Source organism: Amphiprion ocellaris, chromosome 8, assembly GCF_022539595.1.
Source record: "Amphiprion ocellaris isolate individual 3 ecotype Okinawa chromosome 8, ASM2253959v1, whole genome shotgun sequence".
Lineage (NCBI taxonomy): Eukaryota > Metazoa > Chordata > Actinopteri > Pomacentridae > Amphiprion > Amphiprion ocellaris.
The window spans coordinates 19,652,112-19,679,965 of record NC_072773.1 but is presented as its reverse complement, the minus strand read 5'-3'; the positions used below and the strand labels follow the sequence as shown (position 1 = coordinate 19,679,965).

Sequence of the window (27,854 nt, the reverse complement as noted above, 5' to 3'; positions counted from 1 at the left end):
TAAAAATGTATGTTCAAAACATCACTGTTAGCTATAAAAATCCTGGCTCTTTTTTATGACAGTTGGGTGGGTTTTAGGCTCTGATTGGGCTACCTTTTGTCAATCAAATCTGACAACACTGAAGCTTTAAAAAAAAAAAAAAAAAAGGCCTCAAAGATAAGGAATTGGTTCACCGCTATTAGAAAAGTCTCTTAAAATTTAGTGATGAAAAATTTTATCATGGAGAAATAATGTTACACATCATCAGTGTTTATGACAAGTCAGTAGGTTTGTAAAGTTTGCTGATGTATTACTGAGTTGACATTGTAGACTGTATATAAGAAGCTGATGTATGTTCAATCTGCTACACCTATGCTGTATAGTGATACTGTTAAAATATTTTGAACAGAAATTACATTTGTAAAAGTTATCCTTCTAATTTTAACTTCAAAGCCTGCTTCAAAATATATATCTTTCTGGGAACATTCTCTTGAGGTTCTCGCCAGTTTTTACATAATCTTACTTATCAAGAATAAACTCTTGGGACCATTAGCCACAATTTCTTTCTTTTTAATAAAATTGGAACCTTCAGAGAATGCAGAGTCATTTTGACTGATGGCAATATTTTCTTTTCTTTAAAGTTTATAACAAAATGCCTCTGACAGAGATGAACTCGTACAGTCTTAATAGTAACAACAGGTAATTTCATCAAGGTTACCATATTTTCCATTGTTACCATTTTAAAAATTATTACATTATTATTTTTTTGTACTAATATTGATACACTACACAACAGAGATGAGTGTAACACTGCAATATCACTAAAATGTCAAATGATTCAAAACTGTATCATCTCTCAATTACAGTATGTCTCATTTGGCAAGCTAAGTATTTCCTCTTTTGAACAATTAAGAACAAAATACTACATTGAAAATACACGCTGTGTCTATCTACATGTCTATCTGTATCATGGCTCCATGTGGAAATAAAAAATGCCAAAGATACTTTATAAGTATAGAAAAAGATACAGGAATGTCTATGGCCAACTAAGAATGAGTGGAAGCACAGTTGCAGCATCACTCAGGAGGTACAGAACGAGTATTGGTATGACTAACCACAGCTGCAGCAGCCGTCCTCCTAAAATGATCCTCTGGAGAGCGTACTAGTAGCCCCATCTAGCTCTGAAAAAAAACACTGGCAAGTACTTTGTGCAGGGGTTATCAGTGGAGAACAGAGTTTCTGTGACAGCTTAGGCGGTGAATAATGCCAACCTCTATGGATGGTGTCCAAGTAAAAAAAAAAAAAAAAAAAACTTGCTTTGGAACAAAACTGCAAGATGCAACTTTGCTAAAAAGAATTTTAAAAAGCCTGATGGTTATTAGGAGCACATTCTATGATCATATAAGATATAAAATTGTTCAGCTCGGATGGGGTCCAGCATGTTGGACGTGAAGCTGGCCAGGACTACCATACTGAATGTATAGTCCTGACAGTGAAGTACGCAGGTGGAAATGTGAAGATATGGGACTCCGTGAGTGCAAAAGGTGTTGGGAGATGACATTTATAGATGGCGCTATGAATGCCTGTGGATATACCAAAACACTGACTGACAAGATGACTACCAGTCTGCAGAAGCTTGACATAAGAAGAACATTCCAGCATGACAACAGTCCAAAGCACACTGCCAAAATCACACAAGAGTTTCTAAAGAAGAAAAAAGTGAAAACTACAGCCGGGCCAAACATGTTGCCTAACTTGAACCCAAATGAATAACTTCAGCCTTCAAGCAAAGTATAGCTGAAAAAAAATAGTCTGTTTAGAAATGTGTCATGTTTGTCATTAGCATTTACTCAAATAAGTATAGAGCAAGAACTGCATGGACTTTACTGACAGCCAACCCACACTGCATTTTAACAAGAATGTCAACAGCGACATGAGACCCGATAAAGATCCTCTCTGACTGATGCATCAACTGCAGTAGTATTGTCAAATCCACCTCTCTTTCCCTCCAAAGGACATGAGGACAACCCAATTCAAATTTCCAACTCAAACTTTCATTTCCTTTTAGTTGGTCGGTCATGATATTTCAATAGGTTGTAAACCTTTAAAGACAGAGAAACAAAGCTCACACCATCAAACACAGAACCCAAAAGTTAACATATTACCCACTGAACCATTTTAATGAATCAATCACTTAAACCTTTTTAAAGCAAATAAAGAATAACCAACATTTTAGTGAAGTTTAGTAAAGTTTTAACATTTAACAGAACATATATATTTTCTATATTTTTACTTAAACTCAAAATGAAACATCTTATTTCAAACTCATTTGACATAAAAATGGAGTAAATGCTGCAGGCTTTTATTAACCAATCACACAGTGAGCAGTTAACAAACTTGGCCATATCAAGAAACATTTCAAACCACCAAGAAAGCAAATAAACATTTCACCAACCATTGGCGTCTTTGGACTGAATCCATGAGTGAACTTGGATCTTCTTTGTTCTTTCCTCGTGTCTTTCTCTTCTGAAGATTGTTTGGCTGATTGACTGACTGAGTTTCCCCCAGTCCTTCCCAGGTGCTTTAAATCAGTGATCACTGATCAGGTGTCAAGCACCTCTTTGCTGCTGCCGGTGCATTCTGGGAAGTGTAGTATTTAGTTCCATTTCCTGAGATTCAGCTCAACAAGTATTGAGCCTCTCTGAAAAGAGATGTTTCCAGGGACCGTGTAAAGCACCCAAAATTATTCAGCTGCTTTGTGTTCTACTTAATTACAAGTCGAAAATGTGATGTGTGTGTGGTGATTCCCTCTTGGGTATGAGAGGCAGTTAGCCAGACACCTCAGTGTTACCTCTCTCTCTCATGGAACCCCATCAATAGTCATCAGTGATGGAGGCCCTGAGGCAGATTGTAGAACATATTCTCCCTTAGGGACTTGCGCATTAGATAAATTGTTTGATTTCGCCATCAGCAATGACATTGATTAGCATTACAGAACAGATGATGGACAGAGTATATTTGAAATAGCACAGTTGCTCCACATCACATGTAGGTTTTTGGAAGTCTGCCCTGATGAAAAGAGTAAAGACTTGTACACCAAATAAAAACCACTTCATTTAGGTACACGTTTCAATTCAAGGAGAATCTTCATCAATTCAGCAAACTTTACAATATTGCTTTTTCCATTTATCTTCGGTGGCACAGATAACAACTGCATCAATAACACAAACATGCCAGTCATCTATATTAACACTATGAAAACTGAGAGCTTTTACTGGTCAGAACTATTTGAACTTAGGCTGTTTGGACTAGAGTCTTTCAGAGCGTAAGAAGAAACGATGACACATGACAAACACAGAAAACTGAATCCAGACTTACTGTGTGACTGGTTTATTATATGGCAACATAAACTGTGTATTTCAGCTGTAATTTGAAGAGTCACATGCATGGATTTATCAAACCTACAGTAGACAAGGTCTTCTGGTGTCATGCATTTCTGGTCTTCAACAGTGCAAATGTAAAATTTACTTTCATTTCTGGTTTTATACAGCAGGACAGACTGCTTGGTTGGCACTCAGGTGTCTGTACTGGCTGTTAACAAATGACCTGTTCTGTTTTTAGTGGAGAGTTCTGATCAGTAATATTTCACTTTTGGGAGAACGCACAACATCTCAAAGAGGAGGTTGGCTCCAGTCAATGCAGTGTTTCCTGTTGAGGGAGAAAAAAAAAGAAGTATAAATGACAGTTTGGAAAAGAGTTAGATTTTGACAGGAAATGAAATGTGAATAGTACCTGTGGTGTCGTAGGGTGGAGACACCTCCACTAGATCACATCCAACAAGGTTGAGACCACGGCAGCCTCGGATAATCTCAACTCCCTAAATGGAACCAAGACAGCAAAGATACATTAATATTCATGCACCGGAAACAGCCGTAAACAACCAAGACTCCAGTACGTACTCTCTGTTAATAAGTTAGATGGATTAAAGCCTTTTCCGTCATGTTTACCTGTATGGGAGTGAGTCCTGCTATCTCTGGTGTGCCTGTTCCAGGAGCAAAGCCAGGGTCAAGAGCATCGATGTCAAAACTGAGGTATACTGGACCATTGCCCATCTGAGTTCTGACCTCAGCCATGAGTGGTGCAAGAGATTTGAACCAACATTCCTCCGCTTGGACCACACGGAAACCCTGCAGGATGAACAAATAAGTAAGCTTTGATAAAACACAAGTATTCTTTACTTAGCTTTAAATTCACAAAGTGTAAAATTAGAATTGACAACAGCAAAAAGGGAACAGGCTAGAACTATTACTGGCTACCTTAGTAATTGTTTAACCAAGTTGTGAGTCCTAGATTCGAGTGTGTCCTTACAGGTAATATTTTTTTAACAAAAAAATTAATTAAAAAACCAGTTGAGAAGACTGATACTCCCCACATGCAAGTCCTGTAAATACACAGCTGAAGACTACTGTACCTTAGCTAAAAAGACTCGAAAATCAGGTTTTAAATCTCTGGACTTGATCAAAAGATATCAGCTCATTTGCAGGTTGTGCTTATTTTTTGTGGAGCCACCACTGGACACTTAAAAAATGTTGCACGTGTTGAGTTTGAGTTCTCTGTATATCTAGCCATGGTTGTGCCATTTCCATACAGGCACAGGACTTTATATTGCAGTAAACCAGGGGTGTCAAACTCATTTTAATTCGGGGGCCACGTACAATCTGATCTCAATTGGGCCGGATCAGTAAAATCAGAGCATATTAACCCATGAATAACAACGACTCCAAATTGTAAGTCCAATTTAAACATAATGCCTCAGTTTATCATTTACACATGTGCATTACAACTTACAGATCACAGTGTGTCTACAAAGGCAGAACATTTAGTCTCGGGTTTCTGGAACTGAACGATATAGTATTTTACTTTATGACCAAAACAAATTGTCAAGACCTAGAAATTGTTTGAAATTTATAGTTTTACAGATTTACAATTTGTAGTTAATGTCTTCTTTGTAATTTTTACACTTTGCAAAGTCATCCATCAGGCCGTGTGTTTGGCACCACTGAAGTAAAAAAAAATGATTCCACAGTGAGTAAAAATGTGACAGGAGAAAAAAAATACACAGAAACTGCTTTTCTGTCTTCAGATGGTTCATGTTATGAGGCCTACTCCCTTTCCAAAAACTGGACTGAAAGTACAGACCAGCTACTAAGATGTATCACCAAATTACTTTTATTATGATTTTATGTCATATCTCTGAGTACACATTTGTCTGAGGCATTTCACTGCTGCAGGTTAACAACAGTAATCTAACAGAATACCTGAGCTCGGCTCCACTCGTATGAGTCTGGAGAGTATCCGGTTCCCCGCAGGCCGATCTGGACGACTCTCTTACAGTCCAGCAGCCCTTCTTCCACACAGCGTCTGAACGGAGTGCCGTGGCCGATCTTCTCCCCCAACACCACGTCACTGGTGTCAGCGTGAGCATCCACATGGATCAAACCCACTGGACCGTGCCTGATAAATTATTACAGAGCAGACTGAATAAGGGGTAATGAAACAGTATATGAAAGTGTTAAGAGTTGGTAATGTTTAACTTAAGCAGGCACTTATCTACCAAAACTGTAGTCATGCACTGAAAAGGAACCCAGCATTATTATAACCGCTGCTCAGGAGAACTATTCAGTCAAAAAACAGCTGTATAGTGTTGCCTGTGGCTCTCAAAGGGCTTCATAAAGTGTCAACCACTCAATTCAGCATTAGTTTTGACCATTCTTGCTAGTTCCCCAACATCAATAACATACAATACCTTTTTGCTAGAGTAGGACTTGAAGTCACACAGTGCATTGTGGAGCAGAATATTATCATGCATAACTAAATATACATAAAAACTGGATGTTTTTAGATATGAAACAATTATCAGTTAGTGAATGAACAGAATAGGAATAATTTTATCAATTATAAAAGCTTCTTAAATTTAAGAATTTACAGTTTTTCCTCTTTTTTTGGTATTATTGTAAACTAAATATCTTTAAATAATTTTTAGGTATTTTACTTGACTAACTCAATTACCTTTACTACTTTTATACTTTACTTTGTAATTGTACTCCATTTTAGAGGAAAATATTGTATTTTTTACTCCACTACATGTATTGTTCATATTACGATTTGCAAATAAAATATATATCTGGTTGATAAAATATGAAGCATATTTATACTTTGACAGCGTGAAAATGCTGATAAGACAAATTTGGCTGTTGTAGTTTTTGACAAACAAATATTCTGAATGCAGGACTTTGATTTATAATATGATAATTTTATTGGTGCCTTTAATTATGTTAAAGATCTGAATACTTCTTCCATTACTGATTTTTAATTTTGCACATAAAGATAGCTAATTTTGTAAAAACTGAATAAGACTGCACTATGTAACGGCATCTTTAGGATCAAGATTATTGATATTTTTAGTCTTTAAAATGACAAAATTTAACTACCAAAGATGAACATCTGATCAATCAGTAAGCCTAAGATGCTTGGCCTGACCTAGTCCAGATATAATCTTAACTTATGACAATGTGGATCTGAGGCATACTTACTTCTCAGCAACAGCTTGCAGTATTGGGTATGCAATTGTGTGATCGCCACCTGCAGACACAAACATTTCCTCAACATCTGACCTTTGATCGAGCTTTCTCTGCAGTTTATAGAGCTATTTACGAAGCTTATAATTAAACAGATATTGCAGAGCTTGCTTTAATTTGCCCTCTTTGACTATCTGTGGGGATAAATCATGTCAAGGTGACAGTTTAGGAGGCGTTTCTGTTTGTTTTTCCTCTCGTCAGTCTCACCCATAGTCAGCGGGATACAGCCAGTCGCCACGATCTTCCTGTAGGCCTCCCTGATGCGTCTGCAGGTGTCCTTCAGGTCGTACACATTCACATTCACATCCCCAATATCAGCCACCATGAGGGACTCGTAAGGTGCTGCCCTGGTGCCACTGTTGTAGGTCCTCAGCAGGGCAGACTCTACTCTGATGTGCCGCGGACCAAACCTGTGGAGGGAATATCTGGGAATTAATGTCAGCACTGCAGTGATTGAATCTGAGGCTGTGAATCAGCGTGGATCAGTCTGGATTCTTAATGTAAACAAAGCACAAGAGCTCAAATACATATTGTTAGGTATTTTATTTGAGAATTTACTTTAAGATTTCAGTTAACTTCACTACTTTGGTACTTGCACCCTTGCTGCCAGATTTTTTATAGATATATATGTTTGTTTGTTTTTTTTTACAGTGAATGTAAAATTCTGAACATAGGACTTCTACAATTGTTTTGTGCTTTTACTGATGTTAGAGATCGAAATAATTCTTACACCAGTTAATTCTGCACATCTATACTACAAAAATGGCCACCATTTAACTGCTTTAACTGCAAATTTGTGAAAACCTTCCTGTTATTTTGCAGATTTTCCACATTTTGTTAACTTAAAGATATTTTAACAGTGTTTGAATATTAATATATTCCTCCACTTTTTGATGCATGTTTTTTCTGGCATCCTTGCTTCCAGATTTTTGTTTGTTTGTTTGTTTTTGTTTGTTTTTACAATTAACATAAAATTTTGAACGGGACTTCTACAATGTTTTGTTTTGCATAATTCATAGTCAAGTGTAATATTTATGTTTAATTACAATATTTACGGTTGTATATTGTTGATATCTCTGGTCCATATTTGCTCTTCTGTATATATTTCAGTTGTATATATTTTTAATCTGTGTTTAATATTGCTTTATATAATTTATTTTATATTGCTGCTAATACTGAGTGTGCCAAACTGATTTTCATTGTTTTTGGGTTTTTTTTTTTTTTATTCTATTCTAATATTATTGATGTTAGAGATCTAAATCATTCTTAGTACATTTTAATCATGTTTTAGTTTGTTTTGTTTTTTTTACAGGATTTTTTTTACATTGTAGATTGGATTGCTATCATGGAAAAACTGAATTTGAACTTGATTGCAGTTTGAGTTAGTCTTCACAAGTTTGAAAACAGTCGCATATGAGACGCTACCACAACATAATAGTTGTCCTGTAATGCAACAGAAGCTTTCGTTGCAGAATACAGTCAGAGCACAATGGGATTAGTGCGGTCAGCAGCTGCACAGAAGAACTCTACCTGGCTCCGGGTCGGTTCGAGGTTCCGGTGTCAATCGGGACTCCAATAAATGCCGCATCGAGTCCGTCTGCAGAGTCCTGGTGCGGCAGTTTGGCCATGGTGTTGATCCCCGACACCCGAGCCACGAACTCGGCGCTGGGTGGCACATTGAAGCCTTTCCCTGAACTCTGTCTGCTGGGGGTCCAACGCAGACGTCGTCTGTCGCTGCACAGAGACAAAGTTTGTCTTGGAGCTAAAGAGGAAAACGAGTCGGCTGCAGCAACAGCGCGACTCAAACTCACGTTCCTCCAAGCTGCAAACATTCTGCTGGCTGCTGGTGATATGGATCTGTGTCAGCTGGGGAGAAATAAACCTTCTGGTGAGACATTGGTTCTACCGAGAAAACTCGTAATATTGGATTCCGCCTAGCAATGACAACAAGTCTGCCCGAGTGTGTCATTTGTAATTAAATATTTGTGAATAAATCCCTATGTGGTGTTGAATGTACCACTTTGATGGTCCCATACAGGTCACATAGCACACAGAACATGAGGTGGTTAGGGTGCTTTTATTTCTTTTCCTTTTCGTGGTGCGTTTGGTTTTTAAAATTACGACACGATCTTGTGCCTGAAGGCAACACAGGTCCAAAAACCAGGTAGGAGGAGTGGATGTGGAGAGAAGAGCAACAGGTTAACTGAAACAGAGCAGGTCAGTCCAGGACATTCTGATTGTGACTTAGTCTGCAGAAACAAACAAAAGAACACATTTGTGTCCTTTTTAATAGTTTGATCTAAATAAAATGATGACAGAAGTCAAGCTCGACTTGCGCATGGTGGGGAAAAGCAAAAATAGAATGCACTGAGATCCAGCAGAACAAGTATAGAAACTAGTCCAGTGGCCGAGGCTATAAGAAGATCATTGCCTTTCACCAGTGCTGTCTGTGTACTATGATGCTTCTAAATCCTGACAGAAACACGTTAAACAAACTATTTCTGTGCATTCAATCACAGCAAGTTTTGCAACTTTTTTCAATAATTTTAGAAATAAAAGGGAGGCTGGATATGGGTCTACACTCACCTAAAACACCTGGATCCAGTATAAACTTTTTCAGTAGCGGTTAAAATGACTCTTGAGAACTTTAAACTCAGTTGCCACTTTGTTAAATATCTCCAACTACACTAAAAAAATAACAGCCTCAACAAAAAAAGTTAGTGCGACATCATTTATTAGGGTTGATTCAATTTATTTCCAAGGGGTGGGTTTAACTTAATTTAATCAAGTTGGCCAACTAATTTTACACTATTAAACATGACATCAGTAAATTCAGTTTATTTGAGCCAAGTAAATAAAGCTGGTCCAGCAGATTTTCTTGATGTTGAAAAAAAGCCGTTTAATCACACGTAAGCAATACTTAGAAGATTTAACACACACAACAAAATGTGTTAAGTCAACGTATTTCATTAGAGTTGATTCAGCTTATTTTTCCAGTTTAGTGCAGAGACTCTACATAGGCTGCACTGATTGATGTTTATCTTAACATGAATTCATCTAATAAATATTAAGTTGGTGACTATCTTGCCAATACAACGTTTAATCATGTTTATTGCAACATGAAAATACATTGAATGAAACAATCAGTCAATCAGGCTTTATTTATGCAGCAAATTTCAAATAAATAAAATGCAACAGAATGTGCTTTACACAATAAAACAGTACAAACGACCCCCAACCTACCCCTATTCCCACCCCCACCCCAGCCTCACAGTCCAAGTATCAATATAGGAAATATGTACAATGAGAAAACGCCAGATTAAATTAAAAAAATTTAATTAAATAAGATCAAACAAGCTAGATAAACAAAATAAAATAAATGGTCTATTGTTAAAATAGAGATGATCACGAAAGAAATAGGAGATAAAAATGACAAAAACAATAAGAAATTATCAAAATGAAGAAGTAAACTGTACATAAAATAGACTACAATATGTAAATAAGTGAATACATAGAGAAGACAATAAATAAAATGAATTCTAAAAAGAGTACACTGTAAAAAATGCTCATAATTTTATGGTGAAAAACTGTCAAACCATGACGGTAAAAATCTGTAAACATTTTTGATGCAGTTGATATAACACTGAATCACCATAAATAGGTTAATCAGGAGAAAAGTGTGTAGATTTTTTTTCTTTTGAAAAAATACATTTCCCGACTCCTGCACGGTTTTAAGTGGAAAAATGCTGTAATATGTATAACAATACCATAACTTTTGCATTTAATCCTCGAAAAGAATACAGTTTTTCCCAGTTAAATGTACATATTGTTGTACTGGTAACAGAAACATGCTGCAATATTTATAACATGACAATTTCTGCATTTATTACCTGTAAGGAAATATAATTTGTCACCGGTTAAATTGACGTACTTTTGTGTTAATAATGGACATATGCTTTAATATTTATGACAGCTTTAACCACAATTTTTGCTAAAAATACATATATTTAAGGTTAAATATGCTAACTGTTGCGGCGATAATGGTAAAATGCTGTAACATTTAAAATAAGTTGCACAAACTTTACTTCATATGGTATTTTCATGTAAATTTTCAAATTTTTAAAGGTAAAAACTTTTTTACAGTAATATATGGAATGCAGCACGCTTTTAACCCTAAAATAAACAATATCAGTACATTTCTTTACTGTAAATGTAGAAAATGCTTAACCGTAATTTTGTGGTAGCATTCTGACAATCACAGCTGCCAGAATTTTACTGTAAAAACAACTTCTTTATTTACAGTGTAATGAATACATAAAAATCTACCAAATCAGTCAACAAGGTATAGATCCTGAGTTTGCTTTTTAAAACAACAAATATTGTACAAAGTTACACTTTATTAAAGGTAATAGGCAGTCATTTTGCACGTTTTAGTGTATATACATTATGTGGACTTAGTGCAATTTGGACAGGAGAGTGTATTGTACCAATTCACATGCATTGGATCAGTTTTTCCCTTCTGCCACATTTGAATCAGTTGCATCTTTAACTTACTTTGAGTATCCCTTGATCAAATCATTCCACTTTCCAAATGAGGCTTAGGTGGGTCTGAGGGTCGTATTATCTGGTGTTAGTCGGACGCACAGACGGGGACCACTTGTGGTGCTGCAGCAGCCGGAGGAGGGTTTTCAGTTTGCGCACTTCACCTGCGCGTCATCAGAGCAGCTTCAGCCACCGCGCACCTCGGACGCAAACGCTCCTCAGGCTTGTCTCATTACATTACATAATATCGACGAGCCATCATGGTAAGCACGACTTTAACGTTGATTTGTAGCATTTTATTTGCACATTATTAATTGCCTTGAAATACTAATTTCTAGCTGCTGAAACGGAAAGTAGGTCGTTGTTTTGAGACGTCTCCAACGTTGCGCACGCTTGCCTCTGTGTATTCTGCAGCCTTTTATGACTCTAAATCATTTAATTGTCATTTGAAATGCTTGTGAGACGTCGAAAATTCGTTAGATTTGCACAAATCTAGAGTAATGCATTCCTGCACTGTAAAACGCCTAATCCTCTTCCCACGTAACTCTGGTAAATCAGCTTAGATACCTTTGCTTGACCACTAATTTCCCACTAACTTCGTCGCCAGTATGTCAACCTGATTTTCTGGCCCTGTACACAGCTGTTATATAAATATATGTTACATCAATGCAGTGTCCACAGATGATTTTATATTTTATTAATCTCGGATTAAATCATAAATCCTATTTTAGTTGTGTTTCATTGGATTATAAGACACCCATAGCATCTATGTTTACAAGCTGTAAAATATATAATAAAATCAGATTCTATAGCTCATAAACTAAGAGGAAAATCTGAATGTGGCTTTTTAAAGAGACAGCCCACTGCCATGTATCTGACCTAGATAATCCCCTCTCTCTACAGAGAGATGCTATGCGCAATAGACAGTTTTGTGTCGCAGCACAAAATACATTGGCTTCTGTAGAATAAATGACTGAACCTCATTCACACATTCTAGAAAATATAGAAAAGTAGCAATGAAGGCTTTTCGTGCAAAATAGGGAGAAATATTTAAAGCAGCCCATTTGAAAAGAGCTTAAAATAGGCTGATAATTGGATAGGTTTTAATTGTAACCTTGAGAAATGTGTTTAATTCCTCCATTTTAATTAGCAGCAACTGCTCTGGAAATCTCATCACAAGTGCATGACTCAACTTATTTTTAATCCAAATCTTCTTCCTCCCCAGCGTGAGTGTATTTCCATCCACGTTGGTCAGGCTGGTGTCCAGATTGGTAATGCCTGCTGGGAGCTTTACTGCTTGGAACACGGGATCCAGCCCGATGGACAGATGCCCAGTGACAAGGCCATCGGTGGAGGGGATGATTCCTTCAACACCTTCTTCAGCGAGACTGGAGCTGGAAAACACGTCCCCAGAGCCGTGTTTGTGGACCTGGAGCCAACCGTCATTGGTAAATTCTTAGTAACATCAGCATCACAGTTGCCTCTTTATTTAAATTAAGCAGATTCTTGCATCACTGCTGATTAAATCTTCCTCCTTAGATGAGGTGCGCACTGGGACCTACCGCCAGCTGTTCCACCCTGAGCAGCTGATCACTGGCAAGGAGGATGCAGCCAACAACTACGCCCGTGGACACTACACCATCGGCAAAGAGATCATCGATCTGGTTCTGGACAGGATTCGCAAACTGGTGGGTAAATTCAGAGCACGTGAAGCACAGAATAGCAAACTAAGTCCTATAACTGTGACTCATACTTGGTTGTTGTCTCTCCTCTCCATCCTCAGGCTGACCAGTGCACTGGTCTTCAGGGCTTCCTGGTGTTCCACAGCTTCGGTGGCGGCACCGGCTCTGGTTTCACCTCCCTGCTGATGGAGCGTCTGTCTGTGGACTATGGCAAAAAGTCCAAGCTGGAGTTCTCCATCTACCCAGCTCCCCAGGTGTCCACTGCTGTGGTGGAGCCCTACAACTCCATCCTGACCACCCACACCACCCTGGAGCACTCTGACTGTGCCTTCATGGTGGATAACGAGGCCATCTATGATATCTGTCGTAGGAACCTCGATATCGAGCGTCCCACGTACACCAATCTGAACAGGCTGATCAGTCAGATAGTTTCCTCAATCACTGCTTCCCTTCGTTTCGATGGCGCCCTCAATGTTGATCTGACAGAGTTCCAGACCAACTTGGTGCCGTACCCCCGTATCCACTTCCCCCTGGCCACCTATGCCCCTGTCATCTCCGCTGAGAAGGCCTATCATGAGCAGCTCTCAGTGGCTGAGATCACAAACGCCTGCTTCGAGCCAGCCAATCAGATGGTGAAGTGTGACCCTCGCCACGGCAAGTACATGGCCTGTTGCCTCTTGTACCGTGGCGATGTGGTGCCCAAAGATGTCAATGCTGCCATTGCCACCATCAAAACCAAGCGCTCCATCCAGTTTGTGGACTGGTGCCCCACTGGTTTCAAGGTTGGCATCAACTACCAGCCGCCCACTGTAGTTCCTGGTGGAGACCTGGCGAAGGTCCAGAGGGCTGTGTGCATGCTGAGCAACACCACTGCTATTGCAGAGGCCTGGGCTCGGCTCGATCACAAGTTTGATCTGATGTACGCTAAGCGTGCCTTTGTTCACTGGTATGTAGGTGAGGGTATGGAGGAGGGAGAGTTCTCTGAGGCCAGAGAGGATATGGCAGCTTTGGAGAAGGATTATGAAGAGGTTGGAGTCGACTCCATTGAGGGTGAAGGAGAGGAGGAAGGAGAGGAGTATTAAGAGATATGAAGGAGGGAGTTAGTCAGGAAACTCCAGTGTCCCCCTAAATACATTCCAAACAGAAATGTTTAATTACCAGTTTGACTGTGTTCAGAGTAAAAATCATGAAAATACCAGTATGGCTCTGTCTTAAATAAAGTTCCTGTAATGTGAAGCTGTCTGTGTGTTATTTTTAAGTGAAAACTCCTAGCCACTCATTGCAGGTGATAAATATTGTTTTTATGCTTGTTATGTCTACAGAGCTGCTTTAAGTTGGTCTTAAACCCAGTGAAACATTCCATAGGAGATCTTCTATGGAACTCGAAAAGAACGGCATTCAGGATCAGCCTACAGGAACATGTAATTTCAAAAACAATGTTAACACAGACAAAATCATTGTAAAACCACTGGTTAGATACAGATTCAGTCAGTTTAGAATAAGTCCACTGACAAGTAAAATGACATTCAGAGCTCTTTCAGACCCTTTTATTCTTAAACACAGCAGAAAAATCTACATATATCCAAAATACTTCTCTCACTCTTGTATGAAACCATATCCACACTCTTTGTCTTGCACCTCTAACTATTCACAAAATTCTGTAATATTTAAGGAAGCACATTGGAGACTGAACTAGTTCTGATAGCAAATCATAGTGTAGTTGAATGGTTATGTCTCTATATTCAGTTTACCGATTAACAGGTATCATATATAAGCCATACCAACGGATCTGAGCATGTGCAAACGTGGACATAAAGTGCAAACGGAAACAGACCACTCTGCATGACTCACCTACATCATTGTGCTTGCTACATATTAACAGATTAGGGAGGTTTTCCGTGCATTAAATGCACAGGATAAACATTTAAGTGGATGCTACCCTACACGGAAACCCTTTGGTAACCCTACACAGTAGAGTATATTGTTTTTTAGTTTAATCTAAAATATCTGCACTGGCCTCCACTTTCATCAGTACAAAACTTCTGCACAGTTGTAAAAATAACTGAGTGCGGGGCTTTGTCTAGCAAATATCTTAAAAGTGCATCAGAGCTTGAAAAATAAAACATTCACTATCCATTTCACTCCCCACAGAATTACCAGCAGCCATTAGTACTAAAAACTTGGGGAACAAAAGCTAAAACAGGGATGATGAGGTGATTCCTACATCAGCAGAAGCCTCAATATTTCTGGACTATCTGAACGTCTGCTAGTATAATAGGGATTCCAAGTGAAACAAAGTCATTAATTTGTGAGAACTTTTTGTGGGAAATGCAGGTCAACAAATTTGGGAGCATAAAGCAACACAAGTTTGGGCATTGCAGACACATCAAAATCATAAATGCACAGATGTCATATAATAGTATAAGAGTGCTGGGATTTTGCTCCACCACATAGCTGTTAGATGTTATGGATAGGTCTACAAACACTATAGATGTCTGACTGAATATTAAAGCAAGACATAAACCTATAGGCTCCCTTTTTAACCATATCAAGGACTCTAAGTTACATGTCTCAGTCAATCTATGCAGACAGAATGCAGGCCTGGCGCTGCTCTCGCCCATAGAGGAGGAAGCCTACAGCGGTGCGCAGGTCCTCCAGGTCAAGGTTGGACAGGAAGCTCCTCTGAAGCTCCGCCTCCACTCTGTTTCCACTGGGTCCACTGCATCCCTTGAGGAGAACCACAGCAGACTGACACAGCAACCAATCAGCCAGCTTCCTCATGCCAGTGCTGTCTTGATTAGCCAGGGCCTTCCGACCCCAGAGGCTGAGATGTAGCATGTTGGCTGCCACACGGGCACTGGGACGCTGCGGAGTAAGAATAACATATATGAGTAGTGTGCTGTCAAAGAGATGGTTTATCATTACAGTGACAAAACAAACATGATCACATTCATTTAAAACCACAGGATACACATCAATATGACTGTTTAATCACTTAAACACATATGAGTGCAAAATGAGTTACATTTAAAGCCGTTCTAATCAGTACTTTATCTTAAAATTGGCAAAAATGACAATGTACAATGTAACAGAAGCTGCTTGTAGAAACCCACAGAGAATGACTTCATATGTTGTTATTCTCTTCTAGGCTGAAAGCATTTAAATTATGTGACTCATTATTTTCCTCTTACAACCAACAATATTACTGTTTTGGTTCACTTTCATTGAAAGAATTGTGATGTCCCTTGCATGCTACTTAGCCACATAGTGGACAGAGTATATCCTAGTTTTTAAGTAAAAACTATTGCACAGGCTCCCTAAAAAAGTCAGTCGGTGCAGGTTTAAGTTATTTTTTAAACTATTTTAGTGATTAACTTCTATTCATGTATAACCGTTCTAAATCACAAGAAAAAACAAGACTGAAAATACTACAATTTGATGACACTTCAATAATTACAATGCTTGAATTTAACCATTATAGAATGTTACTTGAAGGGTTTTTCAGTAGCATCTGTAGACACCCAATCATGAACTGATGACACAGTGGTGTGACAAATCCCTCTCAACTCCTGCTATACCTTGTTTGGGTTCCTCCTGAGGAGTAATCGTATCACTAACTGCACATCATCTGGAACACTGGAGGGCAGGGTAGGAAGCTGCTTCTCCTGGTAATTCCTACTTTCCAGTCCCACTGCTCGATAGAACGGGTTTAGCTGTCCAAATATCTCATAGGAAATCGCACCAACAGCCCAGGCATCTGCCTTGCTGTAGTCAATCACCACCCCACATCCCGGAACAGCAGTGGTCACCTAATGGCAGAAACATTGAGAAAAATGCTGATTAAATGTGTGGGTAGTGGCATTTCAATGAGAAGTTCTGTTTGTGTCAATCTGTATTTATCACAATATAAACATACAGTTAAACTACTACACTGGTAATTTGAGCCACGCCACCTGTGGTTACATCCAGAGTGGGAGGTAATTATACTCTAACGTATCACTCTTGTATACACTAGACTGAAGGACACTTATGTACATGTGCATTGGTCAGTAAGTGTCATATCAAAATTTTAATAGTGTCATTTAATGTTGCTATCTATGTGTACAGACATGTGCTGTCAACAGGCCACAGCATTGCAGCTGCTTCTTTACTGACATTTAAATGTGTAAATTGTAACAGTGGCCAAAAAGAGATGGAACAGCAACTGCTGACTACTTAATTACAACAAATAACTATACAAGCCTACCTCAGGAGCCATAAGGGAGGCATTACCCCCTCTGCTGACCCAGACACTGTTGAAGGGCAGCTGCAGACTAGAGTCACTCTGGGCCAGACAACAGCCAAAGTCAGAAATCACTAAATGAGGGCAACCATCTGTATAAAAGGAAAATCTGTTTAACACAACTGATAGAAACAAACATAATTTGATTTAATTATGATTTGTGTTTCATCTGTTTTGCTGAGAGAATGTGTCTCTAACCTGTGTCAAACTCCAGCAGCACGTTGTCTGATTTGAGATCCCTGTGAGCGACACCCTGTCTGCACAGATGGTCGACCCCCTCAAGGAGCTGCAGCACCATCAGAGAGCCTTGCCTGTGACTTGGTGTGGAAACTTCCAGGTACTGTCGCAGTGTGCAGGGATAGCTATGACACAGAAAAGACAGGTTTTTAGTACTGCATCTATAGCTACAAACTGCAAAAGCACTGTAAAATCTGAAGTGGGTTACAAAGCATTCTAATTCCCATCCAGTGTGAGATCTGACCATGAGGGTGAAACATGGCAGGTCTTACTTCTTCATGACCAGGAAAAGAGTGCGATTGTTGCCCAGGCCGGCAGGATTAAGTCTGGCTGGCAGCACATCTGGATATTCTTCCTGGGCACCTGGTAGCAATGGGACGTCTGCTGTGAAAGCGCGGTACACTCTAATCACATTAGGGTGTGCTGACACTCTTTTGGGCAGGACTCCAAAATGTCTGCATGCAAAGAGATCACACCAGTTCATGAGCATGTTTCTATCCAGTACTGCAGGACAGGACTGAAAGTACTGAGGACATAATATTTACCCATCCAGAGAAATCTGCTCTTTATCCTGCTTTAAAGCAAGAGGGCCAGCAGGCACCAACTCCTGTGACATGGATTTTAATATTGCCTCGCTTGATGATCCGGCCTGCAAACAAGCAGCACAAATAAAATGTCCACCAGTACTCATGTGGGCTTGTATTTCCTTGGCTTTTCCACTGAGGATTAATAATTAGTGAATAAATGCTCGGGAATTAAGTCTGTCGTAGATTACTCACCCCAAAGTTCCACATCATCTTGATAGCCAGAGGGAAGTTTCTCAGTGAGCAGCATGTCAGTGATCGAGCCGTGTGACTTTCCTCTTCATCCTCTCTCATTTGCACCAGGGAGCACTTTCGGTCACTCTCCTTTGAAGGGGCAAACTGAGCTGCAGCCTCGTACACAGCTGCATTGGAGCCTTTCCCGATCTGGTTCCCTATAATGTAATCTTCCAGTTTATAACCTGAGGTGAATGGCTTGAGTGGGGCCTGGAATCTTTTCTTCCTGAATACAGCCTGCAGATTAGAAGAAGTAATACTTAAAGTTGCTGTGTGCACAGCATAGAGATAACAGGTTCCGTCAAAGAAAAACGGAACATCTACGCTCTGTACACAAATTTCCAAACCATGACACAAGAAAAAGAAATTAAGTCAGGCTTAGACTAAATTCATACTTGATTAATGAAAAGCACTGCTTGGAGTAAAAGGTCAACTGAAAAGAAAAGTAAAAAAATAAAAGGTACAGTAAGCACTGAGTATAATCAGCATGTGTCTGCCATTATGTGACTAATACCAACACACTTGTGTTTCCTAAAATTTTATTTGCTTTTGAAATGGTCAAAATCCTCTATTTCAGTCTGATTAAGTTCTGTAAGTTTTAATATAGATATATATCTTAAAACACGACAACAAGCCATATATGTAGCTGTTATACAAATTAGCTATACATGTAATGCACTGTAACCATTTTGAAGCATAACCACAACTAGTTGTAACTACTACACAGGCACCGTCTTACTAATAATATGAGGGAAACTTACACAATACAAAAAGGTTGAACTTAGCTATTAGCATCATCACAATATTACACTATAATCAGACGGTCAGTGGTGGAAAAAATACTTAAGTATTTCACCCAAGTAAAAGTAGCTGATAAAACAAAGTAAACTACGTCATTACAAGAAAATGTCAAATTGCTATGTAAGCATTAAGTGCAAAAGTATTTACTTGATCCCTTTTGGGGGCAGTTAATCCTGTCACAATACTCATCATATGGTTTGTATGTAAAATCTTGATCAGCAAAGTAACTAACGTTGTAACTATACATACCAGGATAGGTAGTGTAAATGGGACATCCCTAAATACCTCAACATTGTATGCATGTTGTTTTTTTCTGTTTGATACCATACCTGGATTTCCTCGCATGTCGCTGCACTCTTTCTGTCATCCTCCAGCTGTTGTTCAATAAGACCCACACCGAGGCCGAATGCCAAAAACACGGCCCTGTTACGTGGGGACGAGCCGGTAAACCTCCTCCTAAAGCCGGCGGACTGAAGCTGGGCTGCCAGGCCGTTCAGAGAGGTGCGGTAATATCGGTACCGAGATGGCAGGAAAGCCTGAGGCTGAACGGTGCGGACCGACGGGCCTACACGGAAACGGTCAGCTCGGAGCTTTGCTGCGACTCGGCCACCTGACTTGAGGAGGCCCAGCTGAAAAACCGACCGGCCCAACTCGAGCCCACGGCTAATGGCGTGTTTCACAGACATAACTTACCCAGAAAGGTAACTTAAGCTGTTTTACAGGTTCCGTTTGTATAGCAGCCTCGTCGCAACTAGCTCTAGCAAGGACACTGTTATGTAAACAAGCCTGCTGCTGCTGCGCATGCGCAAAATTCTTCTTCTTCTTCTTCTTCTTCTTCTTCTTCTTCTTCTTCTTCTGGTTAGGTAAACAAAACTCGCTTTTTAAATGTTCTCCTTGAAAAATACAAAAACCCACAATGAAAGCTATTTTGACATGCATTAGAAAGGCCTTTCTGACTAGTCTTAACTTCAACTTAAAGAGTTAAATATGCTGAAAATTAATTTTTATTGTGTAGTTGCTCTGAACTTGGTGGTGTAACGTAGAAGCTGCTAAGATATGAAGGTGTCTCCCTCTGCCATTCTTCAAGCCTCCCCACAGCCAGATACCCTCCCAGCTTCACCAGCATGTAAGAATATGACATAAGTGCTACTTAACAAACCAATAATTATATAGGTCACACTCATGTCTGCCTCTCACTGCCTGCAGGTTCCAGGTGAGCCATTCAGAAAGAGCAACTGCCTTACAGTCCACCAAGTTAGCTTCAAACGTAACAAACTACCCTGGAAGATTGCACATTTTGACAGCTGTGATGGAAGAAACAACTGCTAGGATGTGTCTGCATGTCATTGGCAACTCCTGCCTGTCAATGTGCAGTCTGCCCGTCATTCTCAGGTCAGCCCATCTGTTTGTCATAATTACTTTTGTTGCATTCACAATGCCAGTTACAACTCATTTATACAATCACATCTGACAAGGCATCAGTTTTTCTTTTACTTGTTATCAGAATTTTAATTGCAAATGTTAATTAGGATCATTCCTACTTGGAGCAACTACTATTGGGACATTCAAAATTTTCCCTGTAATCCAATTTCAATGTGTAACAATTGTGTTCATTGACTTTTTTATTCTTCTGTTGACAAGACATTACTAGAAGCACAACAAAGATAATCCTTAGCATTAATTAAACAGCTCATCTTCACTGTCACTGTGAATGGTTTATTCTTTCATTCTGGGCTGGCAGCAAATTCAGGAAAGAGTCATGTGTCAACTCATAATAATAATCATAATATATTTTATTTTTATAGCACTTTTCAAAATGCTCAAAGACACTTTACATAGTCACATTATAAATTCATCAAACAGTACGCTGTTGTGATGTCCTTAAAGCTTCATTTATCAATATTTTTAAATTTACATTGGATGTAATGTGACAGGTGTCACTCATAAACACATTACATACAGTCATTTCATTCAATGTGAAAATAAAGAAAAAATATTGATAAATAGGGCTGGGTATTATTCAGTACTATTACTGACTTTGTCTTTGCCCAGTTCTACAAATTAATTAACACAGCTTTAAGTTTGCGACTACTACTGCTATTACTACTACTACTAATATTAATAATAATAACAATAACAACAGTAAAAAAATCAACGAATTACAAGCATAGTATCATTTTTCCAGGAAACCGTGTATTTGAAAATTACTAAATCTTAATATTATAAGTTGCAGTTGTAGTAAATATGTAAATTTACATTCAGTGCTATAAAAACACAAAGGTAGTAGTAATTTTTAAACAAGGCCACTGAAAATAATGTTGAATGATCACTTTGTTTCTAAAGTAAATAAGTGCCTGTTTATGCTGTGTTGTTAATAATGTCTGTGATCCAGTCTACGTATTTACACACTTTGGTGTAGACACCAGGGAAGTATGGATTTGCACAGCTGATCCCCCAGGAGACAATGCCCTCGAAGTAGCCATTGCAGATGAGGGGACCACCGGAGTCACCCTGTGGATCACCAAGACAAATCAGAGATGTTGAACGTGTATTATATATCATTTTCAATCTTGAATGGTATGGAAAAGACTACTTTTAGACATATACTAGCTTTGTGTAAGCCTGTAATATCTCTATAACTGGATTCGTCATCAACTTTAATATATTTATCTATGGTCCTGAGGTGGTGGATGCTAACTTTGGACTTTTCTGATGCATTTTTCCACATGTCCATATATTTGCTTAAAGGTAAATTGTTGGGTTGTTCTGTAGAATTTAGTGAGGTTTTAATTTTAATTTTTAAAATAGTCTGGTAATTTGATAAGTAGGTATGTTCTTAATATTCAGGGTAGTCAGGTAGTGTCTGTATAATGTGTAAAATTGTGGGGTCTCAACCTTTATATTTAAATTAGTCTGGTATATTTGTGTAATAAATACTATTGTAGGTTCTTCACATAAATATTTGAATTCGTCAGATAAATTTATACTATATATAATAATTCTATCTTTAATATTTAATTCAATCAGATAAATCAGTACAATATGATTATGTAATGTGTTAACCTCAATATTTATTATCAATATTCATTTAGTAGTTTTGCTTTATAGGTAAACTTTGTAAAATAAATGCTGTACAATCTTAACCGTAATACGTACAGTTGTTAAGTACATTTTTAAATGTTAATCATACTTATTTATTGTAGAGAACTTAAGTGTGTTATGCAGTGTAACAGTGACTGACTCTGATTTAACACACAACAAAGAAGCTTGTAATTCATAGAATGCAGATCATGCTGAATACTAATTTAAAAAATGGTATGTACCATACAAAACAACGGTGTGCTATATTATTATGTAGTAATAAAAACATTTATGTGGCATCCATTTCTACCTGACAAGAATCTTTTCCACCCCACCGAAATCCAGCACACAGCATATTATTTGTGATTCTGCCCCAGTAGTACCAGTTGCAGCGTGGGATTATTTGCACATCCACAGCACGTAGCACAGGGGAGAGATAGTACGAGTAAACCTGAGTCACACCCCAGCCGCTCACTGTGCACGTGCCACTGGTTGGACAGTCGTTCTGATCAGGTAGCTGGGCTGGCTCCACTTTTGCATTCAGTTCTGCCGGCCTACTCAGCTGCAACACAGACACCAAGTCACCGCTGTACAACTCTCAGATGCTGAACAAGCAGTCACGTCGTTTGCCAACTGAGCACAAGTCAGCAGTGTGTGCACATGCCAACAGCTCCATGTATTGCATTGATTTGTTCAGGTGTCTACGTTTATGCTTACCTTAATAAGCATGATGTCGTTGTCATATGTCCTGTACTTATAGTTGTGGACATATATTTTTGAGACATTGAAGATCTGTTCATATTCTTCTACTTCATTCATGTTGTGTTCACCTAACACCACCTTCATTTTACTGCTCCTGAGAGTCAGAAACAGACAAAGTTTCTTCCAAATCCGCATTCTTACCATAAAATACAATTAAATGGCACACTCAATTCAAAATCACTGTAACTCTGAACTGTGGTCACAACTGATAGAAGATCTTGGAAAAATACTCTCAGAATGAAGTGTTATGTAACTGCCATTTATATGTTCTGCGATAATGTAGTTGCATGACATGCATATGTACTGTAGCTTGTTGATGGCAAGGGGACAAAGGGAGGGAGGATGGGGGGGTGGGACTGAGGGAGGGAGGATGGGGAGGTGGGTTAGAGCATGCGATGTTAAGAAAATTACAGAAGATCACCAGTTATGGTTACATTGTACTGTTCAATGTACATGCCTTGGGTATACTGTGATTTTCTCAATAAAAAATTGATGATAAAAAAAAAAATCACTGTAACTCTTCAAAACATCAGTGTTATTCCTACATCCTTGTCTATTGCTGTGTCGTATCAGTACTCACGGTCTCCAGCAGTGGGCAGCAGACACCACCCACTGTGCGTGGACAAGGGTTCCTCCACAGTAGTGCTGCCCCGTCTCAGTCTGCAGAGATGCTTGGTATTTGATGGAGTATGGCACCACCTCATGACCCCCAATGATCCTCCCTGCAAGCGTCTCTGTAGACAGCAATAACGGGTTCAATCAGCCATCTGGACTGTTCATATCTTCTATTATTTCCTTTGGTTGCCAAAGAAAATGTTAAACAAATTGTTCTGTGGCCTGCCAAAGAGAAAAAGCGTTGAATGCCAGTACAAAGCAAAAGGAGGTAGAGAACAGTGTTGTAACATTTCTACATTAAAAAAAAATTAAAAATCTGAGGTTTTCACCCTCTAGTCAGCCATTGCTCAGCAAAAATCTCCTTCAACATGGTTGTGGATCTGCAATCTAGGATATCGTAACATTGTTATTTGCCCAGGAATTGAAGACTTGCTTTGAAAACTTACCTGAATTTTTTGAGAAGGCCAAAAACAACAGCAGAGCAGAGATTTGAAATAGAACCATGTTTTCACTTATACCTGTAATACAGAAACATAACTTGAAGCAGCTTTTAGCAGTGTATAATGTACCAATTACTTTAACTGCTCAGGATCAAGCTATTCTGATAAAATGGATTATGTTTGAGAGAAACAAAAGAAAACGGATGTTTATATAGTGTATGATGACATATGCAGATAATCACATTACAATTTGCTGTAAGAGACTAATAAGAAACTGACAAAACTGACAAAAACTGACACACTTCTTGTTTTGGTAACTGCGATGTTAAATCAGTGGTTAAATTGTCGTTACTGATGTACTAGTGGACTGTAATTCATTAGGATTTGATTTCACATTTTCTGTCTTGCTTAAAAAATTGTACAATAATAATTTATCATCGTGCTGTGTGTCATGCAAGAATTTTAGTGTATTAAATGATCATTTTAATGTAAATGTATATGCAAAGTAATTCAGTAATAGACATTTAGTTTTCATTAATGTTTAAAACATAGGTATACTATGAAATTTGGTCAGACAATTACGTTTGAAGTATTACATTTAATTGAAAATGGTTAGAATAATTTTTTGCTCACCTGAAAGTCCAAACACAAGAACCTGAGATTAGAGTATCTCCAACTGATGATACCAATGCTCTCCTGCTGTCTTTTATACTGTAACTGTATCCTTGTCCAAGCCTTTTGTTTAAATTATCTTTTTCGTCTCATGCTGCAACAATGGAACTGACCTACTACATGACAAAGCTGAGATGTTCTCTTGTATTATGTATATTTCTAAGCTCTACTTGTACCAAAGGTTTTTAGGGTGGGAATTTCTCCAGTCATCATCACCGGGCTATGAGCAGAGTAAATATTTAAAATACAAATGTACATCTTAAATGAAAGTTTAATTAAAAGATTAATCATTCCACCATGTTAATGGCTATAAAAATTTGATTGTCTGGCCATATGCTGCATATTGTGTTAATACAAGGACAGCATGTAGATATTAAAAACAAATCTTTTTCTATAAAGAACACTGATAGAAGCCAGGAAAGGGGCATTATTTCTTTATTGATTTCCCTTTTAAATCTGTATAAATGACGCACTGTATGAGGACATATTCAGTAGAAAACTCAGAGGACATTACCTGATCTGATGTACGCTCTGTTGTCTCCATTACAAGCAGCCTCAAACAGGCTTTATGTTGTACTACACCTCCAGGTTTTGTTAGACATCACTGATATACAACACATTTAGCCAAAGATGCTATATGTTGTGATCATCAGACATTTTTAAACTAAACAAAAAGGCTCAACAATACAGTTGTGAGCTACTGCTCTGAAATCTACCTACTACTTAAGCTCAGGCAGCAGTAATGAATACTATACTAATTACCATCTACTTCTTCTAAAAGAAAGACTATTTTAGCTGCCATTTGAATAACTCAGAAAACACATTTTCTAGATTAATTAATCAATAGTAATTGATCATTTAAAACATATTAGGCATAGTCATAATGAAAATAATAGTTTTTTGTCAAAATTTTTAATTGTCTCTGAAAAGGGAAAACTGTGTTTTTAATGAGTTTTCTAACTGAAGAGGTTCAGTTTACAGTGATTTCAAATAAAGAAAAGCAACAAAGCCTCATATACGAGAAGACAACAGAAAGTTTTGAGGGAAATGCGATAAGGCCTAATGATAAATTAAAACACTATTTAACATGAAAGTGGTCCACATGAAAGAGAGACAAACTACAGTGGTGGAAAAAAAGTTTTCCGACACTCCATGCATTTGTGAAATATTGCATTAAGAATCACTCTTAGGTCTTCAAATGCAATTTCTTTAGTACAGTCACAGCCAAAATACTAAACAAATCCTAAAAAAGCCATTAAAAACATAAAATTGATTGGTTCTGTAAAATACATAAGAAATTTTGAGCATTGGGTCATTCGAGTACCAGTGATCCACTCATGAAGGTCGTGCTTTTTATTAAAAGACAGAATTTTTGTTGCCGTGCTTCGTGTCTATATAAAGCCAGCACATTTGAAAGTTCTTCAGAGACAAAGATGGCCAAAACAAGGAACCTAAAGCAGGAAACATGCCTGAAGATATAGATTCTCAGTCAGGAAGGGTCCAGCTGCCGCCAGATAGCCAGGAAGTGTAGATGCAGTCCTTCAATAGTTGGATACGCTCTTCAGCAAGAACTGGTCGCATCCTGATCCACATGTGCAGGGAAAACTGCCGAACGACTTCACAGGAGCTTCAGCAGCAGTGGTCAAACCAAACTGGTGTCCAGTGTTCCAACTGCACTGTACATGGCCGACTTTTAGATCATGGCTTAAGGTCCTACAAGGCTGTCAAGAAGCCCTTGATCAATGAGCAACAGAGGTTTACCCAGCAGCGTTGGGCCCAAGCACACAAGAACTGGATAATGCCCCTTGCCACACATCTGGGGCCAGTAGAACTTGGCTCCAGGAGCTCAGTATCCAGGTCTTAAAGTGGCCAGCTCAATCCGTGGACATGAACCCCATTGAAAATCTGTGGTGGATTATCAAAAGGTCTATTTCAAAGCGTAAAGCAAAGAATTTAGAAGAATTAAAAGCAGTAATTCAAGAAGAACGGGACAAAGATTACCTCTCAACAGTGTGAACGGTTCATGGGGAACATGCCAGCCAGTATTAGAGCTCTACTGCTGCTAATGGCAGGACTACTAAATATTAATGATGATGTGATGGTTTATTTATTTTTTGTTCCGTATTGAACACAGTCTGTTATTTGTTGACTTTGGTACCGACAATGTTGAGAACTGATATATTGAAACTGTCAAGAATTTAGTTTTGTTAGTTTTTCTTGTAAACAATAAACAAAAAAATATATAATTTGTGTTTGTGTCTGTCTAATGCAACCACACCTTTTGAAACACAAACAAGATTTTTCCACAAATTTTTCATGATAATATTTGAGATTGTGTAAAATTTTAAGGCTATACATCCAACTGATCACAGCATTACTTTATCTACTGAATATGATTTAATCTATTTAACATTTAGAAAATGATGTGTGGGAACACAAGAGTTGATGGTTAATTTAACTAAACTGCCTGGTTTTGACCCACTGATGAAATTAAACGCTGTCATAGGTATGTATACAAAAACCTGACAGACTCATTATTATTATAATAAGTTATGTTACTGCTTAAACTGTAACAGTGACTTCCATTTTATTGCTGCTGAACTGTGCCACTGTCCAGAATCTAACCAGTTGCACGGCTCTGTATAAAATGCCACTAGGCCATTTGCATTGGCAGCTATGCACTCCCTAATCATACGAGACACACTACTACTTTTTTCAGCATTTTAAAAAGCACCTCTCAGTTAACTCTGGGCAACATGTGAGCTTGTTTGTGTATCAACTATTACTGAAAAGACATATATTTCTATACTAAACCTGCTCAAATTAAAGATGACCCAGGTCATTTTAACATACTATGTCTTTTATCTCCATTTGCGTCTGCTGATGAAGCACAGCGCCAGTAGATTTGAATCACTGAGGACTGTAATTGATGGCTTTTGGCAGATCTTTCCTAATAACCAACCAACACACAGCTGAAGCCTTTACTGGTGCAGCCAGATTTTGTAAATCAGACTTCATGATGTATTAATGAGTAACAGGTGCAACCCAACCCTAACTTAAAATGGATGCTAATGTATCTCAGTGTGTAAATGTTCGAGTGTTTGCCAACACACTTGTGATTGCACTAAGCGATTAAATGTTAATGTTGTGTTTGCAGCTTGTATCGTTGCACCGAAAATTACTGATGCAGGATGAAACCTTTAACAAAACATTTAGACACTAAATAGAATGATCTACTGACACATGTTAGGGATTCCCTTTTACAAGCTAAACATGTTTGTAAGTGAAGACATTTTGCCCAGAAG

General features: G+C 38.4%; 4 protein-coding genes across 4 annotated transcripts; 1 reads left to right on the top strand and 3 right to left on the bottom strand.

Moving 5' to 3' along the window:
* Positions 1-3,353: 3,353 nt before the first annotated feature.
* agmat (agmatine ureohydrolase (agmatinase)) lies at positions 3,354-8,491 on the bottom strand. Its single transcript, XM_023261432.3, has 7 exons — positions 8,148-8,491; positions 6,825-7,027; positions 6,573-6,621; positions 5,298-5,493; positions 3,987-4,166; positions 3,772-3,856; positions 3,354-3,687 (listed from the first exon to the last, which is right to left on the bottom strand). Exons 1-7 carry the CDS (start codon positions 8,447-8,449, stop codon positions 3,614-3,616), a joined length of 1,089 nt encoding a protein of 362 aa, XP_023117200.2. The 5' UTR covers positions 8,450-8,491; the 3' UTR covers positions 3,354-3,613.
* A 2,771-nt stretch (positions 8,492-11,262) lies between these two features.
* On the top strand, positions 11,263-14,077 carry LOC111562729 (tubulin alpha-1B chain). Its single transcript, XM_023261417.3, has 4 exons — positions 11,263-11,422; positions 12,385-12,607; positions 12,699-12,847; positions 12,943-14,077. Exons 1-4 carry the CDS (start codon positions 11,420-11,422, stop codon positions 13,921-13,923), a joined length of 1,356 nt encoding a protein of 451 aa, XP_023117185.1. The 5' UTR covers positions 11,263-11,419; the 3' UTR covers positions 13,924-14,077.
* A 284-nt stretch (positions 14,078-14,361) lies between these two features.
* On the bottom strand, positions 14,362-19,773 carry pink1 (PTEN induced kinase 1). The gene is made up of 8 exons (XM_023261449.3): positions 19,309-19,773; positions 18,140-18,415; positions 17,906-18,009; positions 17,633-17,815; positions 17,322-17,485; positions 17,088-17,215; positions 16,420-16,650; positions 14,362-15,706 (listed from the first exon to the last, which is right to left on the bottom strand). Exons 1-8 carry the CDS (start codon positions 19,663-19,665, stop codon positions 15,422-15,424), a joined length of 1,728 nt encoding a protein of 575 aa, XP_023117217.2. The 5' UTR covers positions 19,666-19,773; the 3' UTR covers positions 14,362-15,421.
* A 970-nt stretch (positions 19,774-20,743) lies between these two features.
* On the bottom strand, positions 20,744-24,589 carry LOC111562745 (trypsin). The gene is made up of 6 exons (XM_035944074.2): positions 24,511-24,589; positions 23,884-23,955; positions 23,403-23,556; positions 22,778-22,916; positions 22,371-22,622; positions 20,744-21,490 (listed from the first exon to the last, which is right to left on the bottom strand). The coding sequence occupies exons 2-6, from the start codon at positions 23,939-23,941 to the stop codon at positions 21,338-21,340; spliced, it is 756 nt and encodes a 251-aa protein (XP_035799967.2). The 5' UTR covers positions 23,942-23,955; positions 24,511-24,589; the 3' UTR covers positions 20,744-21,337.
* Positions 24,590-27,854: the final 3,265 nt, after the last annotated feature.

Coding starts and splice junctions, on each gene's coding strand:
- agmat (XM_023261432.3), bottom strand. CDS start 8,449: ATGTTTGCAGCTTGGAGGAACGTGAGTTTGAGTCGCGCTGTTGCTGCA. Junction 7,028..8,147: donor TCGAACCGACCCGGAGCCAG/GTAGAGTTCTTC, acceptor TTCCCTCCACAG/GTTTGGTCCGCGGCACATCA. Junction 5,494..6,572: donor CTGCAAGCTGTTGCTGAGAA/GTAAGTATGCCT, acceptor ATAATTTATCAG/GCACGGTCCAGTGGGTTTGA.
- LOC111562729 (XM_023261417.3), top strand. Junction 12,608..12,698: donor CCTGGAGCCAACCGTCATTG/GTAAATTCTTAG, acceptor CTTCCTCCTTAG/ATGAGGTGCGCACTGGGACC. Junction 12,848..12,942: donor TGGACAGGATTCGCAAACTG/GTGGGTAAATTC, acceptor CTCCATCCTCAG/GCTGACCAGTGCACTGGTCT.
- pink1 (XM_023261449.3), bottom strand. CDS start 19,665: ATGTCTGTGAAACACGCCATTAGCCGTGGGCTCGAGTTGGGCCGGTCG. Junction 17,486..17,632: donor CTTTTCCTGGTCATGAAGAA/GTAAGACCTGCC, acceptor TCTGTGTCATAG/CTATCCCTGCACACTGCGAC. Junction 16,651..17,087: donor CCTCCCTTATGGCTCCTGAG/GTAGGCTTGTAT, acceptor TTCTGCCATTAG/GTGACCACTGCTGTTCCGGG.
- LOC111562745 (XM_035944074.2), bottom strand. CDS start 23,941: ATGGTTCTATTTCAAATCTCTGCTCTGCTGTTGTTTTTGGCCTTCTCA. Junction 22,623..22,777: donor ACGACATCATGCTTATTAAG/GTAAGCATAAAC, acceptor TCTGTGTTGCAG/CTGAGTAGGCCGGCAGAACT. Junction 21,491..22,370: donor GTGGAAAAGATTCTTGTCAG/GTAGAAATGGAT, acceptor GGTGATCCACAG/GGTGACTCCGGTGGTCCCCT.